Source organism: Phocoena sinus, chromosome 5, assembly GCF_008692025.1.
Source record: "Phocoena sinus isolate mPhoSin1 chromosome 5, mPhoSin1.pri, whole genome shotgun sequence".
In the NCBI taxonomy this organism is placed as follows: domain Eukaryota; kingdom Metazoa; phylum Chordata; class Mammalia; order Artiodactyla; family Phocoenidae; genus Phocoena; species Phocoena sinus.
In genome coordinates this window covers 64,931,599-64,946,837 of record NC_045767.1, presented here as the reverse complement: position 1 = coordinate 64,946,837, position 15,239 = coordinate 64,931,599, and the positions used below count along the sequence as shown (strand labels likewise).

General features: G+C 37.6%; 1 protein-coding gene across 6 annotated transcripts in view; it reads right to left on the bottom strand.

The window, feature by feature from the left end:
- The window catches only part of WDR19 (WD repeat domain 19), an 83,923-nt gene that overhangs the window by 29,611 nt on the left and 39,073 nt on the right, over positions 1-15,239 (bottom strand). For 5 of the 6 annotated variants that reach the window (XM_032632775.1, XM_032632780.1, XM_032632778.1 and 2 more), the window contains 8 exons: positions 13,030-13,177; positions 12,696-12,900; positions 9,714-9,873; positions 9,210-9,320; positions 5,509-5,618; positions 2,577-2,634; positions 493-633; positions 330-412 (listed from right to left, as the gene is read on the bottom strand). In XM_032632775.1, coding sequence (XP_032488666.1) covers positions 330-412; positions 493-633; positions 2,577-2,634; positions 5,509-5,618; positions 9,210-9,320; positions 9,714-9,873; positions 12,696-12,900; positions 13,030-13,177 — 1,016 coding nt within the window. The remainder of the gene's footprint in view (positions 1-329; positions 413-492; positions 634-2,576; positions 2,635-5,508; positions 5,619-9,209; positions 9,321-9,713; positions 9,874-12,695; positions 12,901-13,029; positions 13,178-15,239) is intronic. The other variant, XM_032632776.1, reaches the window with a different exon arrangement.

The window sequence follows — 15,239 nt, the reverse complement described above, 5'->3', positions numbered from 1 at the left end:
TAGTTCATTAACTCTTTGGGGACAACAGGGCTTTTTTATTCTAGCAATTTGTCTATCAGGTATTTCCCCATATTAAACCAAGAAAATGTGCTGTTCTTTGAAAAAGGAACTATTAATGTAAACTCATCTAAAAAGAAAAAGAGGAGATGGAAGGAAGGCTATTACTATTAATGTAAACTCATCTAAAAAGAAAAAGAGGAGATGGAAGGAAGGCCCAGATAGAGGCAACAGTTGTACAGCTGGGAGGAGCAGCAAGAAAACCAGTGGGGAGATCGTCAACACACATTCATCTCCACACCTGCTCAGAACAAATTTTAGCAAATTCTTACCAGTTCTTACAGCGGATGTAAACAGATGCTGCTTTGTCATAGTAGAGACCTTTTTCATAGAGTTGAGCTGCTTCTGAAAATTGCTAAAATAATATGAGATTATCAAAATACTAAATTTATTATGTATGAGACCACATGAATATTTATCCACAGAAAAGTCTACCTTCATATTCTCCAATATGGCTCCACAGTCTCTTTTAAGGACCCTGCTGGGGTGCTTGAGGGCTAGGCTAACCCCTCGGCGGATGTCTCCCATTCTTATGGACATCTGGGCCACGCCAGCCAGACATACCTCATCATGTTCCTGAAATTAGAAGGCAAATAACTAATGAATCAGACCCTAACTTAAAATGATGTATTCTAGCCAAACAATTTAAATCTAAAATGAGCCCAAAGGTTATGGTTTACTTTCATTAATCTTTTTCTGGCAAATCTCAAGATTTTGAAATAACATTGAGTCTTTTTTTAAAAATTATCTGTTGTTAAGTTATATTTTTTTCTTTAGAAGTCTAGATCTTTTGTGCTCAAGACCGAATTTTTACTGCCCCTCTGTCGTAATACCTTGCATTTCTTTGTATGTCTTCTTGGTATAAAATTTTACGTGAGAGGAAATATACTGGGCACATAAATGCTATGTATGAATAACATTAAGAGAGAAAATATTTATCAAACTGAAAATTTCTCTACTAGGCCTGATGAAACATAAAACCTTTATTTATTTATTTTGTGACAGAGGAACTGAATTTTATATTTTATTTAATTTTAAATAACTTAAATGGCCACATGTGACTAGTGGTGACTGTCTTTAATAACACAATTAAGGACGAACTTAAATAGATGCAGCCAAATAAAGAAAATGTCAAAACCCCAAGAGATAAATGAACAAAGGATATAATCAGGCAATTCATAAAAAAACATACAATTGGCCAATAAATAAATAAAACATGCTTGACTTCACTAATAATCAAACACACACAAAGTAAAATGAAATACCTTCTTTTTTTTGGCTGATCAAATTGGTAGAGATTGGTAATGTTGAGGGAAACAGACACTTTCCTACACAACTAACAGCTGGATGAATTACTACAAGTTCTTTTGGAGAGCAATCTAGCAGTACAAAAAATTAAAAGCACACATTTTATGACCTAGAATCCCACCTGTAAGAATATATCCTGCAGAAATACCATTTTAAGTAGCTAAAGATATATATACTAGGTAGAATATTCACTGTGGTGTTTTTGATAGAAACAAAACCCCAAACAACTACAATATAATCAGTAAGGGAGTGGATGAAAAAAACATGGTACATCCAAACAACGAAATTTTAGAAGCTCTTACAAAATTAAAACATTCACAATGTATTGATTTGGAAAGACCATAAAGCAAAATGCTGCTTTTCACAGAATGGATTCTCAGTTGATCTTTGCTGAATGAATGGAAGTGAATGATTTCATTTTTAGTAAAAATCCCTATTAGATACATATCTGTATGCTTAGCAGAGATTCTGGATGGAAACATATAAAATCATGAACAGTGGTTACCATTAAGGAGTGTGGATGGAGGAGAGAACGTTGGACTCTCACTTGGCAGGTTAACATACTTTGGTGATTTTTCAAATTGACTATACTGAAATTGTATTACTTTTGTAATAAAATGCTAGATATAATATAGAAAAGAAAAAGATTTTCAATCTTGACATCACCTAACTTAAAAACATCCATTTTTATCACAAAATTTAGCTTCTGGAGCTAAAATTCTGGGATCATCTGGGATGGGAGAATGGACTGGAATGGTGGGGGTAAAGTACATGCTTACCAGGTTCATCACAAAAGATACAGCATAAGGAATGAAATGGCAGAACAAACTTTTATGGACTGGGAATTCACTTTCAAAGTGGTTACTGAAACTTTTTAAGAGTAAAAGGAACAGCTTTATGAAAATCAATAGCTAGCCTGTAACTGGGAAGAGAGAAAAATCATACTCCCAACCTTAATATGAAGCTAATAATTAGGGTGTATGGAAAACACAGCTTTTTCAGACTGATAAAAATATTGTCAACTTCAGTTTTTAAGAGTTCAGTGTTTTAAAATGATTTAACCATATCCTTGCAAAGCTGTTAATAAACTGAAAAAAGGCTCACCTGCTATACAGGGAATAAATACAATGCAAATAAGATTATTTTTTAAAGGAAACTAACAACAAACCCAAAGATAATTATGCATATCTTATCTTTATTCAAGGTTTTACCTTATTATCACCTGTTATTCCTTTCTCATAATGAGCCAAAGCATTTACATAATCACCCCTGAAAAAAAAATGTGAACTTTAATACACATTTAAGTATCTTATTTACATATACAAGATTTAAAAGATCATCTGTCACTGAATTGCTTAAGCACATAAAAGGTGTGATATACAACATTTATACATGCATTCTTTCAAGTGCAGTCCATTATTTTGCTACTTTAAAAATAATTATTAAGCTAGATTTTGCTAAGACTGTAAGGTACTAACTTGGCAGTATGCTAGGCATTTTGGGGAAGTACATTAAATTTTATGGGTCACTTTTGCTTAATTATCTCCTTTAGGGCACTAAAGACAATCATGTGACCATAGAAAAGAATGTTTTTTCCAAACACCCAATATTTATAAGTACAATATGTATTAAGAGAATCTGGGTAGAAATGAAGGAAAGCACTGGGGATGACAGTATTAAGGGCCCTGGTTCTTCTTATTCTGATTAGAAGTATTGTACATGAAATAAATAATGCCACTCCCTATTCCCATGACCAATGCTAACATGGATCTGCATATCTAGAAGTCATATTTATTACCTCAATTCATTTTTATTGCTTGGAACAGAATGGACCAGTGATTTACTTAAGATCAATTTGGAGATCCATTGTCCTCTGAGAAATCATCTCCTCCATAATAAATTAATCAGCTCTGAAAATGGCATTATTTGAGCTCTACCTTATCAGCTTAGACCAGTTATTCAACCTCTCTCATCCTCACTCAGTTTCCTCATCTGTTGGTTACAAGGAATTTTCTGGAAGAGAAGCCGATTGAGAACTTTGTTTTGGACAGCCCAGGGCTTCATGGTCAGCAGTGTTCCTAAGTGCGAATTTCTAATACTTGGACCAAATTACATCAACACAGCTAGAGATGTCTCCTGATAGTTCCTCCTTCAGGAGCCTGAGGTTTTCCTTGGGCAAACCCAGTTAGGAGATGCTAAATTGTGACTTTGGAACTCTCACTTTATTTTTATGGTATTTTAGTTCACTCACTTTATTATTATTTTATTTTGGAACTCTCATGTGGATCTAGCTCATTATTCTAGTGCCAGACTGGAGAGCTAAATCCCTCCCACAGGTGGCAGACTGGTCCTGCTTTGATCTAATCAATGGATGCAGAATAAAACAGACTGATGGAACCGAGCACAGGCCTAGGGCCTTAGCATCAAAATCAGCAGCTGGTGGCTACTAGGATATCGGATGATGATGAGATATACTTAGTTCATTACTATTATCACAAGGGAAAGTCTCCTGATTTTGGGGGCTGGGGTGTGTATCCAGATCAGGGTCCAGGGGTCAGCACAGAAACAGCAGTGAAAGTTTTGGGAATTGGTGGCTTCACGGTGAAGTGTTGAGCAGAAAGGGTTAAAAAATATCAATAACATCACAGGCTTTCAACTGGCTCAGCTCATCTGAGTATAACGAGACAGTTTTTGAGGGTCTGCTACAAAAACTTTGATTCTCCTGAAAGAAGAGACAATGGAAGTTTTCTGGATGGTTCCAGGGCTTACTTTGGTGTTTGTGCTCTGACAGGAGATGGTGGGTCATCTCCCAATGTACTGACCCTTTTCTCTTTACTCTAAGACCCAGTCACTCTCAGGACAGACACGGAGGGCCTTGTCCATTGTGTTATGTACTAAGATTCCTATTTGACCTTTTCAACGTATAGATTAATTGTATAAGAGGCAGAAATGTGCCAAATTTAGATCAAGGTTGACTAGGAAGAAATAAAATCTCCAAAAGTTTTTATTTGCAAAATGGAAAATTTTAAATAAGGTATCTTGGTTAGAAATGAAAGAATACTTCTGATGGAATAATTTCTACAACTATTATCTGTCAAGATTCTCAATGAATCTAAAGTCTATAGAAAACAAAGTGGAACTATATAAAAATGTTGTTTTAAATGCTAGAACCATATTTTCTTTGTTCAAAAAACAGTATTTTTCCCATTTTATAGTTTTTGAAATTGGAATGTATCCTATAATAAATGTCAAAAGAAATTGTCCAGTTGTGATGTAACTGCCATTGCACATATACCTGTGAACTTATATTTGCAAATGAATTATTCATTTTTTGTCTCTGCAGGTATCTGCATTAGTGGCATTAACCATGGCTGAAGGTGAGTTTACAATTGGATCTTGAATGCCTCTAAACTTACACTTTTATGCAGCATTGAAATGTATAGTCTGTCAATTAAGACTACTGACAGTTAAGACCATCTAGCAATTAACAGCACTAGAAAATTCTAAATCTCTCAGAATGGATTATGGCATTTTCAAAGGTAGGAAAGATCTGTGAAGCCTATTCATCATGCATCATGAAGGATTATTATTCTAGCACTATATATCCACCTGTGAAAAGTTTCTGGCTTGATTTTCAACATTAACTGTTGAATTTTTATCTATGTGCAATTCAAGTTACAAAAGAAAAAGTACAAAGTTAAGCAAATAGAAGTTGTAGAACAAAGCCTGGTATTTTTCACTGTGCCTTGAAATCACACTGCAAATCCTCAAAGTATTCAAAGAGGTCAAGGCCATGCACTTAGGTTAAGAAAAGCAGAGTCACCCCCAATGTTTATGTGTAACTGTTGTTGGCTGAATGCGATTCAAAATAATATTTAGACTCTAAATATAGAAAAGGCTTAGACCCGAACTTAAGACTTTGATGCTGAAAATGCAAGTGGATAAATACATGGATAAGACATCATTAGTTAGAATAAAACACTTTTTGGATATATAATTAATATGGCTTTTTCCACCTAAGAAGCAATTATTAAATCAATGGATTTAATTATTAAATCAATGGCCTTATAATGAACAGCAGTTTAGAATTGAAGATATTCAATAATTAGATACTGACTGAAACATATAAAAACAAGTACTTACGTGAATTCAAGCTGAATAGCATATTCTTTTGATATAAACGGTATTTGGTCTGGGGCTAAACGCTTTGCCAGTTGTAGAGCACTGTCCCAGTGCTGTAAATCCCTTCTCATCTATTAGGAAGAGAGAGATATTAATTTCAAATAGCAAATTATTCTGCACAGTCACCATATAGTTTTTAATAAAAGTGATTACAGATACTTTTTGTTTAAAAAATGAAACTTGGTCTTTCCAAAGACAATAAATTACTATAGCATACATTCTCAATGCAGGTGACAGAGCCTCCAAAAGGGTGAAAATTGGTTCTTGGAGACCAAAAACATCTTGGCTATTACAATGGCTTGTGGCTCTCCAAAACTCAATCCTAAACAAAATCTTATTCTCTTTAGTATTTAATTTTTCTCCATAGGAAAAAATTAAATTGAATTAAAATTAATTCAATCAGCTAAATTAAAATTAATATTTCTTCTTAGAGGGGAGATAATAAAGAAAAAGTTGAGAAATACTTTACTATAGGAACTGATGTTATTTTCTGAGAAAATCTGAACCTATATCATGAGATGAATAGTATAGCAAACGTAAATAAAATGTGAACGTGTCTTTCTCTCTGGCTCCCAAGGTCTTTTAGCTGTGTCTGGTACACAACTCCACATATAAACTAACCATTAAAGATTAAACCATTAATTTTTTAGAGTTCATTCCTCACTTTATTCACTCTTTGTAAAGAATTAATAATGGCTAACATTTTGTAAGTGCTATTTTCTGCCAGGTACTGTCTTAGGACATTAGCCTATTTACTTTTCACAACTAGGCTTTTTGTAATGAGCTGCTTTTGTGCCCATTCTAGGGATCCAGAAACTGAGGCAAGAGGCTAGTTTTGCACAAAAAGTCTCATTGTTAGTGTGTGGCAGGGCTGGGCAGTAGGGCTTTGTTTCCAACCTCTTTACTTAGCTAACCTATCAGTCTTCAAAGTGAGGTTAAAGGAACAACAGGGTGCAATCACCTCTTTCCACTGTGAAGCCATCACCTTAAATCCTTTACAAATCCAGCAGCACACAAGTGTCCACAGCTAATGCAGAAGAGCTGGGATGACATCGTTGCCCTCACTCAGTGTAGCCATGTTCCTACTTCAGTGCTTACCAATCCAAGTTCTGAAAATTTCCCAGGGTGTCCCCAATGAGCTTAAATAATGTTGTAAAATTATCTATTTTTTTCTTAAAACAAAAGTAATTTAGTTCACTTAAAATTTAAAAATGAAAATTTGCTATAGAACAATTTGAAAAGGGAAGTTCTGAAATCAACAGCAAATATGCTTCCCTCTATGTGGTTGTAGAAATGCTGGCTGGGGTGAAATAATGTGAGTGTCAGCAGCCACCATCTCTGTCTTTACAGCCCTTCAGGCACTGTTCCAAAAGATCTAATCTCATTATTAAATCTTTACAACACCCTGTGGGCTAGATATTGTTATCCCTCCTTTAAATGGGATCTAGGGCACAGAGAGATGAAATAACTTGTCCAAGGTTACACAGAGCTGGGATCTGAACCCAGCCACGTCCGACTCTAAAGTCCACGTTCTTAACCGCTACTCTACACAGCCACAGCTCTCTATTTCCTTGCGTTGAACTAGGTCCTTCACTCCTTTCTGATCCTTCCCCTGCAACACTCACCTCTGGGAAACTGGTGATGATACACAAGCCTTAACCCCCTCTTCATACACAAGAGAATTTCACATAATAAATAAAAGACAAATGCGCCTCAATTTTCCCATTTGGAAAATAGAGAAAATAACAGTATTATCTCACAGGACTGTTGTGAAGGTTAAATGAATTAAAATATGTCAATGCTTAAAAAAGTGCCTGGCACATGTGAGCACTCAATAATACATGGTGGCTGTTCAGAGATAAACTCACGCACCTATGGTCACCTTATCTTTCAAAAAGGAGGCAAGCATATACAATGGAGAAAAGACCGCCTCTTCAATAAGTGGTGCTGGGAAAACTGGACAGGTACATGTAAAAGAATGAAATTAGAACACTCCATAACACCATACACAAAAATAAACTCAAAATGGGTTAAAGACCTAAATGTAAGGCCAGACACTATAAAACTCTTAGAGGAAAACATAGGCAGAACACTCTATGACATAAATCACAGCAAGATCCTTTTTGACCCACCTCCTAGAGAAATGGAAATAAAAACAAAAATAAACAAATGGGGCCTAATGAAACTTAAAAGCTTTTGCACAGCAAAGGAAAACATAAACAAGACGAAAAGACAACCCTCAGAATGGGAGAAAATATTTGCAAATGAAGCAACTGACAAAGGATTAATTTCCAAAATTTACAAGCAGCTCAATATCAAAAACAGAAACAACCCAATCCAAAAATGGGCAGAAGACCTAAACTGACATTTCTCCAAAGAAGATATAGAGATTGCCAACAAACACATGAAAGGATGCTCAACATCACTAATCATTAGAGAAATGCAAATCAAAACCACAATGAGGTATCACCTCACACCAGTCAGAATGGCCATCATCAAAAAATCTACAAACAATAAATGCTGGAGAGGGTGTGGAGAAAAGGGATCCCGCTTGCACCGTTGGTGGGAATGTAAATTGATACAGCCACTATGGAGGTTCCTTAAAAGACTTAAAATAGAACTACCATATGACCCAGCAATCCCACTACTGGGCATACACCCTGAGAAAACCATAATTCAAAAAGAGTCATGTACCAAAATGTTCATTGCAGCTCTATTTACAATAGCCAGGACATGGAAGCAACCTAAGTGTCCATCGACAGATGAATGGATAAAGAAGATGTGGTACATATATACAATGGAATATTACTCAGCTGTAAAAAGAAACGAAATTGAGTTATTTGTAGTGAGGTGGATGGACCTAGAGTCTGTCATACAGAGTGAAGTAAGTCAGAAAGAGAAAAACGAATACTGTATGCTAACACATATATATGAAATCTAAAAAAAAAAAAAAAAAAGGTTCTGAAGAACCTAGGGGCAGGACAGGAATAAAGATGCAGACTAGAGAATAGATTTGAGGACACGGGGAGAGGGAAAGGTAAGCTGGCATGAAGTGAGAGAGTGTAATGGACATATATACACTACCAAATGTAAAATACATAGCTAGTGGGAAGCAGCCGTATAGCACAGGGAGATCAGCTCCGTGCTTTGTGACCACTTAGAGGGGTGGGATAGGGAGGGTGGGAGGGAGACGCAAGAGGGAGGAGATATGGGGATATATGTATACGTATAGCTGATTTACTTTGTTATAAAGCAGAAACTAGCACACCATTGTAAAGCAATTATACTGCAATAAAGATGTTAAAAGAAACAAAAAAAAATACTCTTAACATAAACATCTTTGCCTATAAAATAAAGAAGAAAGAAAGAAAGAAATGGTGGCTGTTTTTATTTGTGTGCGTTTTTGTAAGTTACGGAATCTGTCCTCTCTGGACATAGTCTGACTTTAAATTATTTGGTAATGTTACAATACCATGCCTTTTATGGCTCCACAGAATGCAGAATGAAAATATTTCTAAAGTTAAAGAATACTCAGGAATTCTTAAAGCTGAAGTCTGAATTCTAGGAGGGGGAAGGCATGTGGTATCTGTTGCTGAGAGATTTTTAACTCTACAAAAGGTGAGAGCCTCTTTGCATGTTTTTCCCCTCATTTGCTGCCATACCTCCAGGGCAGCAATGGGACAGCTGGATGCCAGGTACAGGTCCTGAGCCAGGTTGAAATCATTAGTAAACATGGCAAGATGTCCTGCCAAAAGACTGTAGTCCTCTATTCCCTACAAATAAAAGCAGTTTTAATGAGAAGAAATACAAGGTTCTTTTTTTTTTTTTTTTTTTTTTTTGTGGTATGTGGGCCTCTCACTGCTGTGGCCTCTCCTGTTGCGGAGAGGGGGGCTCACGGGTCCAGCCGCTCCACGGCATGTGGGATCTTCCCGGACCAGGGCACAAACCCTTGTCCCCTGCATCGGCAGGCAGACTCTCAACCACTGCGCCACCAGGGAAGCCCAATACGAGGGTTTTTTATTTAAGGACTGTACTTAGGAGGAAGAGGTAGTGGTCTATCAATTAATTTGTTTATGAGTTAGGTAAGATTAACTGCAGAAATTTTAAATGTTTGACTAAACACCATTTAAATGCTAATCTGATAATTCCCATAAGATGCTGTTTACCTTTATTTGTTCCAAGGACATCACCATGCCAACGTTTCCAATTGTTCGATAAACACGGATTGCAAACTCCACTTCCATGTGGTGTAGACAAGCTCTGGCCAACTCATTCCAGGCAGCATGACCATTCAGAATCTTGCACATTTCCCAAGCATCAGAAAACCTAGCAGTTGAGTACATAAGCTTAATCACGGAGCTCTATTTGCCCCCTATTAGGCAATTTTCAGATTGCATATAATTTAATGTTATGCCCTAGATAAATTTTGCAGGAACATTTCTTAATCTTTAGTCATTTTCAAGTTATGAAGAGCTATATAAACTTTTCTTCCAGTTTTATGCAGATGTTTTTTCTTGAATTTCTTGAATTAATCTGAATCTATTCTGTATAACCACCTTCCCTCATCAACAACTAATTCTGTTTATTTATTTTTGGTTTACTTCACACAGAGATGAAAATTATTTTTGTTCTCACATAATTCTAATAAAATTAGTACTCTAGCCCTATAAACTGGGAACTTTAAAACAGAGGTCAGCAAACTATGGCCCACAGCTGCCTGTCTTGGAGAATAAAGTGTGAGTGGAACACAGACACTCACCCGCCCGCTCTTTACGGACTATCTTGGCTGCGCTTGCACTGCAACAGCTGACCTAAGTAGATGTGACAGACCCTATGGCCCTTAACGCCTGAAATACTTACCATCTGGAAAGCAGAAAAAGCCTGCTGACCTCTGGTATAAAACTTAACCATAAATACCAGTGAGATTTTTTGTGGAACCCCTACATTAATGAATATGTTACGCCTCCCCCTCTGTTCACTGATGCATTTTTCCATCCAACACACATTCACTGAGCACCGTTATGTGCCAGGAACCAAGACGTAAGGCTCAAATGCAGATCACTGTCCTTTAGGCAGTCATACTTGGGGAAGGTGGAAGAGCCAGGTAAGAAAACAGATGACTATGACACGGTATGACAAAGGTACCGGAGTGCCTACAATATGTGAACCTTTGTGCTAAGTGCTTTGTAGAAATTCTCTCGCTGGATCACCCTAACGACCCTATCCACTATGTATTATTATTATTTCTCCTTTAGAGCTGAGGAAAGTGAGGCTTAGAGGCCTTAAAAATCCAGCCCAGGTCACACAGTGGTAAGAGATAACATGTGCTAAACCACTCTGCACACTGGATCCTCGTTCTGAGGCAACACATCGGAAAGGCCCTGACCTAGACTGCCTGTGGTTGGGGCTTCTGGGAAGGCTTCCTGGAGGAGGAGAGCGCTCCACTGTATGGTGAAGAATGAAGAGTTACTATCTACAGAGACAGGGAGGGGCAGCCCAGGATGAGAAAGCAGCTCGTGCCAAGGCAAGAAATCATGAAAAATACTGAATCCAAGCAGTCAGTGCACGGAGAGGAGTGGAGGACTGGGGACGGACGAGGCTAGTATTAAATCATCACGAGCCTAGCACGTCATGCTGAGGTCCCTGAGAAGCAGGGGCTTCTTCCTAAAGGCAACAGGAAGTCACTGGAAGATCTTCACCTGGGAAACGACAGGATCAGATTCACATTTTCCAAAGTGTGTACAGAATAGGTTAGATTGTCATGAGGCTACCATAAGAGAGAGTAGTCAGGAAGTGGTTCCACTACACATTACTCCACGTGAGGGCCTGAGTTAAGGTGGGGGAATAGCAGAGGACAAAAGGACCTGGTGTATGTGTGTGGGGTGTGTGTGTGTGTGTGTGTGTGAGGGTATGTGTGTGTGTGTGTGTGTGTGGTGTGTGTGTTGACTGTGTGTGTGTGCATGTGAGGGTGTGTGTATGTGTGTGTATGTGAGGGGTGTGTCGGTGTGTGAGGGTGTGTGTGAGGGTGTGTATGTGAGGGTGTACAGTGAGGGTTGTGTGTGTGTGATGGGGTGTGTGTAGGGTGTGTGTGGGTGTCTGTGTGAGGGTGTGTGAGGGGTGTGTGTGTGGGTGTGTGTGTGTGAGCTGTGAGGGTGTGAGCATGTGTGTGAGGGTGTGCGTGTGGGGGTGTGTCTGTGTGAGGGGTGTGTGTGTGTGAGGGTGTGAGTGAGGGTGTCTGTGTATGTCTGAGAGGGTGTGTGTGTGTGAGGGTGTGTGTAAGGGGGTGCATGTAGGGGTGTGTGTGGGGTGTCTGTGTGTGTGTGAGGGTGTGTGTGTGTGAGGGGTGTGTGTGTCTGTGTGAGAGGGTGTGTGTGAGTGGGTGTGAGGATGTGTGTGTGAGGGTGTTTGTGAGAGGGAGGGTGTGTGTGTGAGGGTGTGTGTGTGTGCGTGTGTGGGTGTGGGTTGGGTGGTAGGGCATGTGTCCAATGTGATTAGGGCAGCGGGGGAGGCTGGGGAAGATGATGAGGCAAGTTTGAGGAACGCATGGAGTCCCAACTACCTATGACTGGGAGGCAGTGGTAAACAGAGGTTTAAGTCAATGACGCACATTTTGAAGTCAGCCTCATATAGATGGTACTGAAACCATCTTTGAGGAGATTCACTCTGGAAGAATAATTAGAGTGAGAAGAGAAGAAATGAGCTCAAGGGACCCTGAGGAAGAGCAACATTTAAGAGATGGTGAGAAGAATCAGAACCACAAAGAAATTCACAGTGGCCCTAAGAGGTGAGAGGAAAAAGCAGGAAAAGGAAATCTTAAGTAAGGTAAAATCAAACTTTGTTAGGATGAAATTAAGAGTGTTGAAATAATTACGTTTATTAGAATTTCACAATAACTGTGCTATTTGGGTGATAGGAAACCTTTTTGTTCTGAAGGGCTTTTCTTGGAATAAAGCACCGATAGTATTGTACAAAAGTACTTCCCTTAGAATTTATATACATTCTCATATCCATCATCTTATCTGAGCCTCACAATAATCCTGTGAAGTGAACGAGGTAAATACTATTCCCTCTAACTATTTTAATAGAAGTTGACCTTTAAAATCACAAAAGCAAATGAGAGGCCCCACGAGAAGTGTTTAAAACCATACCTCTTTAGCATTAAAGTCTGCGTCAGCATCTGCCTCAGATCATTAAGCCCCACATCTTTTAAACTGTGGAGGAAGCTGTGGGTGCTAAGGTAGATGTTGTTTATTTTTCCACTCTGTGTCTGGCAGGTCAACTCTCCGTTATATAACAGCAAAGGTTTATGACAGAAGGGAACTTTGGTGCCACCAGCCAAAATGACCTTGGATCCTATATTATAAAACAGACATCTTAATGCTGAAAGTTAATACTCGGCACACACATCAGAAAGGAATGTTTTAATTTCACTGCAATGGAAATGTATTTCTCAGTAAATGTACAAAAAAAGTGATTAAGTACCTTGTATAGTGTCCTTGTGAAAGACATAAGTGTACACCTTATCGTCATCGTAGGCAATAAACACACCTTTATCCATTGGCCAGTTTTCCCAAAGAACACCTTTAATGGTTGGTGAAAAATCTGGAATCTCATAGGTAGCATCATTAACCTACAAAATAAGGATTTACAGATTTGCCTCAGGTCTGTACTTAAACCATTATCATTTGCCTTGGTAGGAAGGAGCCTGTCTACAGCCTTAGCTGGCAAAGCTTACCAACCCACATTCAACTCAGCAACATCCCAAGATAAAGGAAGAAAAGTTTCTTTTCCCATTCCTAGAGGTCTGGCTTGAAAAAAACCTGTAGTTATATGGAAAATCAAGGATTTCACCTAAAATTTGGTGAATTTGCAGGAAAAACTACAAGTCTGGACACAAAACTTCAGGTTAAGAAAAAAAAGTTGAAGTTGCTCAAGATGATGGAAATTTAAACTATGAACACACTTGTGCTTAGAAAATTTTCAATAGTACTGGGTACAGAAATGCTCCAACTAGAGAAAAAACAAATTAATTTGTATATGATTTGAGATTTAAATAAATTACACTCGGTATGTTTTATTTCAAAAACTTCTCTACAGCGCAATTCCAACAAACATAAACTGTAGTTACAGTAATATAAGCTATTAAAAAAAAATCAGTCCCCATATTCCAATTCCACATATTCCTCAGGCAGATAGGCTTATATATATCCTCAATGTGAAGCTGAGAAACACCTGCCTCCTCTCTAATCTATCTTCCTCTCAAAATAAGAATGAAATATAAAATTCCTATAGATAATAATAACTAATATTATACAGCCATACAATACAGTACGGCCACTATTTAATATCCACATGTGGCTCTTAAGCACTGAAATGTGTCTAGTCCAAATTGAGATGTGGGTAAGTGTAAACTACCCACCAGATCTCAAGGAGTTAGTATGAAAAAAAGAGTATAAAACATCTCATTAATAATTTTTATGTTGATTACATACTGAAATGATAATATTGGGTTAAATTAAAAATATTATTAAAATTAATTTCACCTGTTTCTTTTTACCTGTTTTAAAAAATGTGACTAGTAGAAAATTTTAAATTATGTATGTAGTTCAAATTACATTTCTATTGGATAGTGTTGCTTACCAAGAAGTGTACTTATATTTAATTATACTTATTGTACTTATATTTACTTAATTTACCTTATAAATTACTTTTTGTAAATTATACTTACTGAATTTAATATATAGAATTACTTTAAGATATGTAAATATATATATAATTTAATAGATTATAATTTAATATATTGAATTCAAATCTCTTACTCTATAAGACAGATTCTATTATGCCCATTTTGCAGATGAAGAAACAGGCACACAGAAATCTGCCCAAAGTCACACAGCTAATATGCTGAAGAGTCAGGATTTGAACCAGGCAGTCTGGCTCCAGTCTATGCTTCTAGCCACTATGTCATACTGACTCTCAGTTTGTAAGGATGAGCACACCAGTGCTAGATGGTAGAAATGTTTTAAAGGGGGTAACCATTTGTTACTATGTGGCAGATGCTGTACTGAAAGCTTTATGTGCATTATCCCATTTAATTTTTATACAATCTACAAAGTAGGTACTGGAACCATTTTCATTTTATAGATGGGGAAACTGGGAATCCAATCAAAGTGAGAGCCCTGGAGGAAGCTGGTCTAGTCTCACACCACTGATACCATGTGCTGACCGTGTGACCTTGGACAAGTGACTTACCTTTTCTATGCCTTAATTTCTCCACCTGTAAAATGGTAAGATAGGAGTATTTATCTCTGGGGCTGCTTTAAGGATTAAAAGAAATCCCTGATATATGTAGAGCATACTCAGCATGGAAATATTAGTTGTCATTATTACTAATCTCAAATCCAGGTTGGTCTGTCTGCCCATGCACTAAACTACTATACTCTACTGCCTCTGTTTATGAACTTCCTACAGTATATCACAAGTCATCCTTTATGGGTATATAGGGAGTGATGGGGTGCAAGGTTTTCATTAGGGCACGTGTAAGAAAAAAGCCATCTCTCCCAATTCTAATGTATGACAGGAGTCACTTCCTTGCCATCCACACAGTGAGGGAAAAGAGGTTGAATAAATGTACACATGAAGAGAAATTGCGAGTATATATGGGAATGTTAAAGAGGAATAGTTGTGGTTTG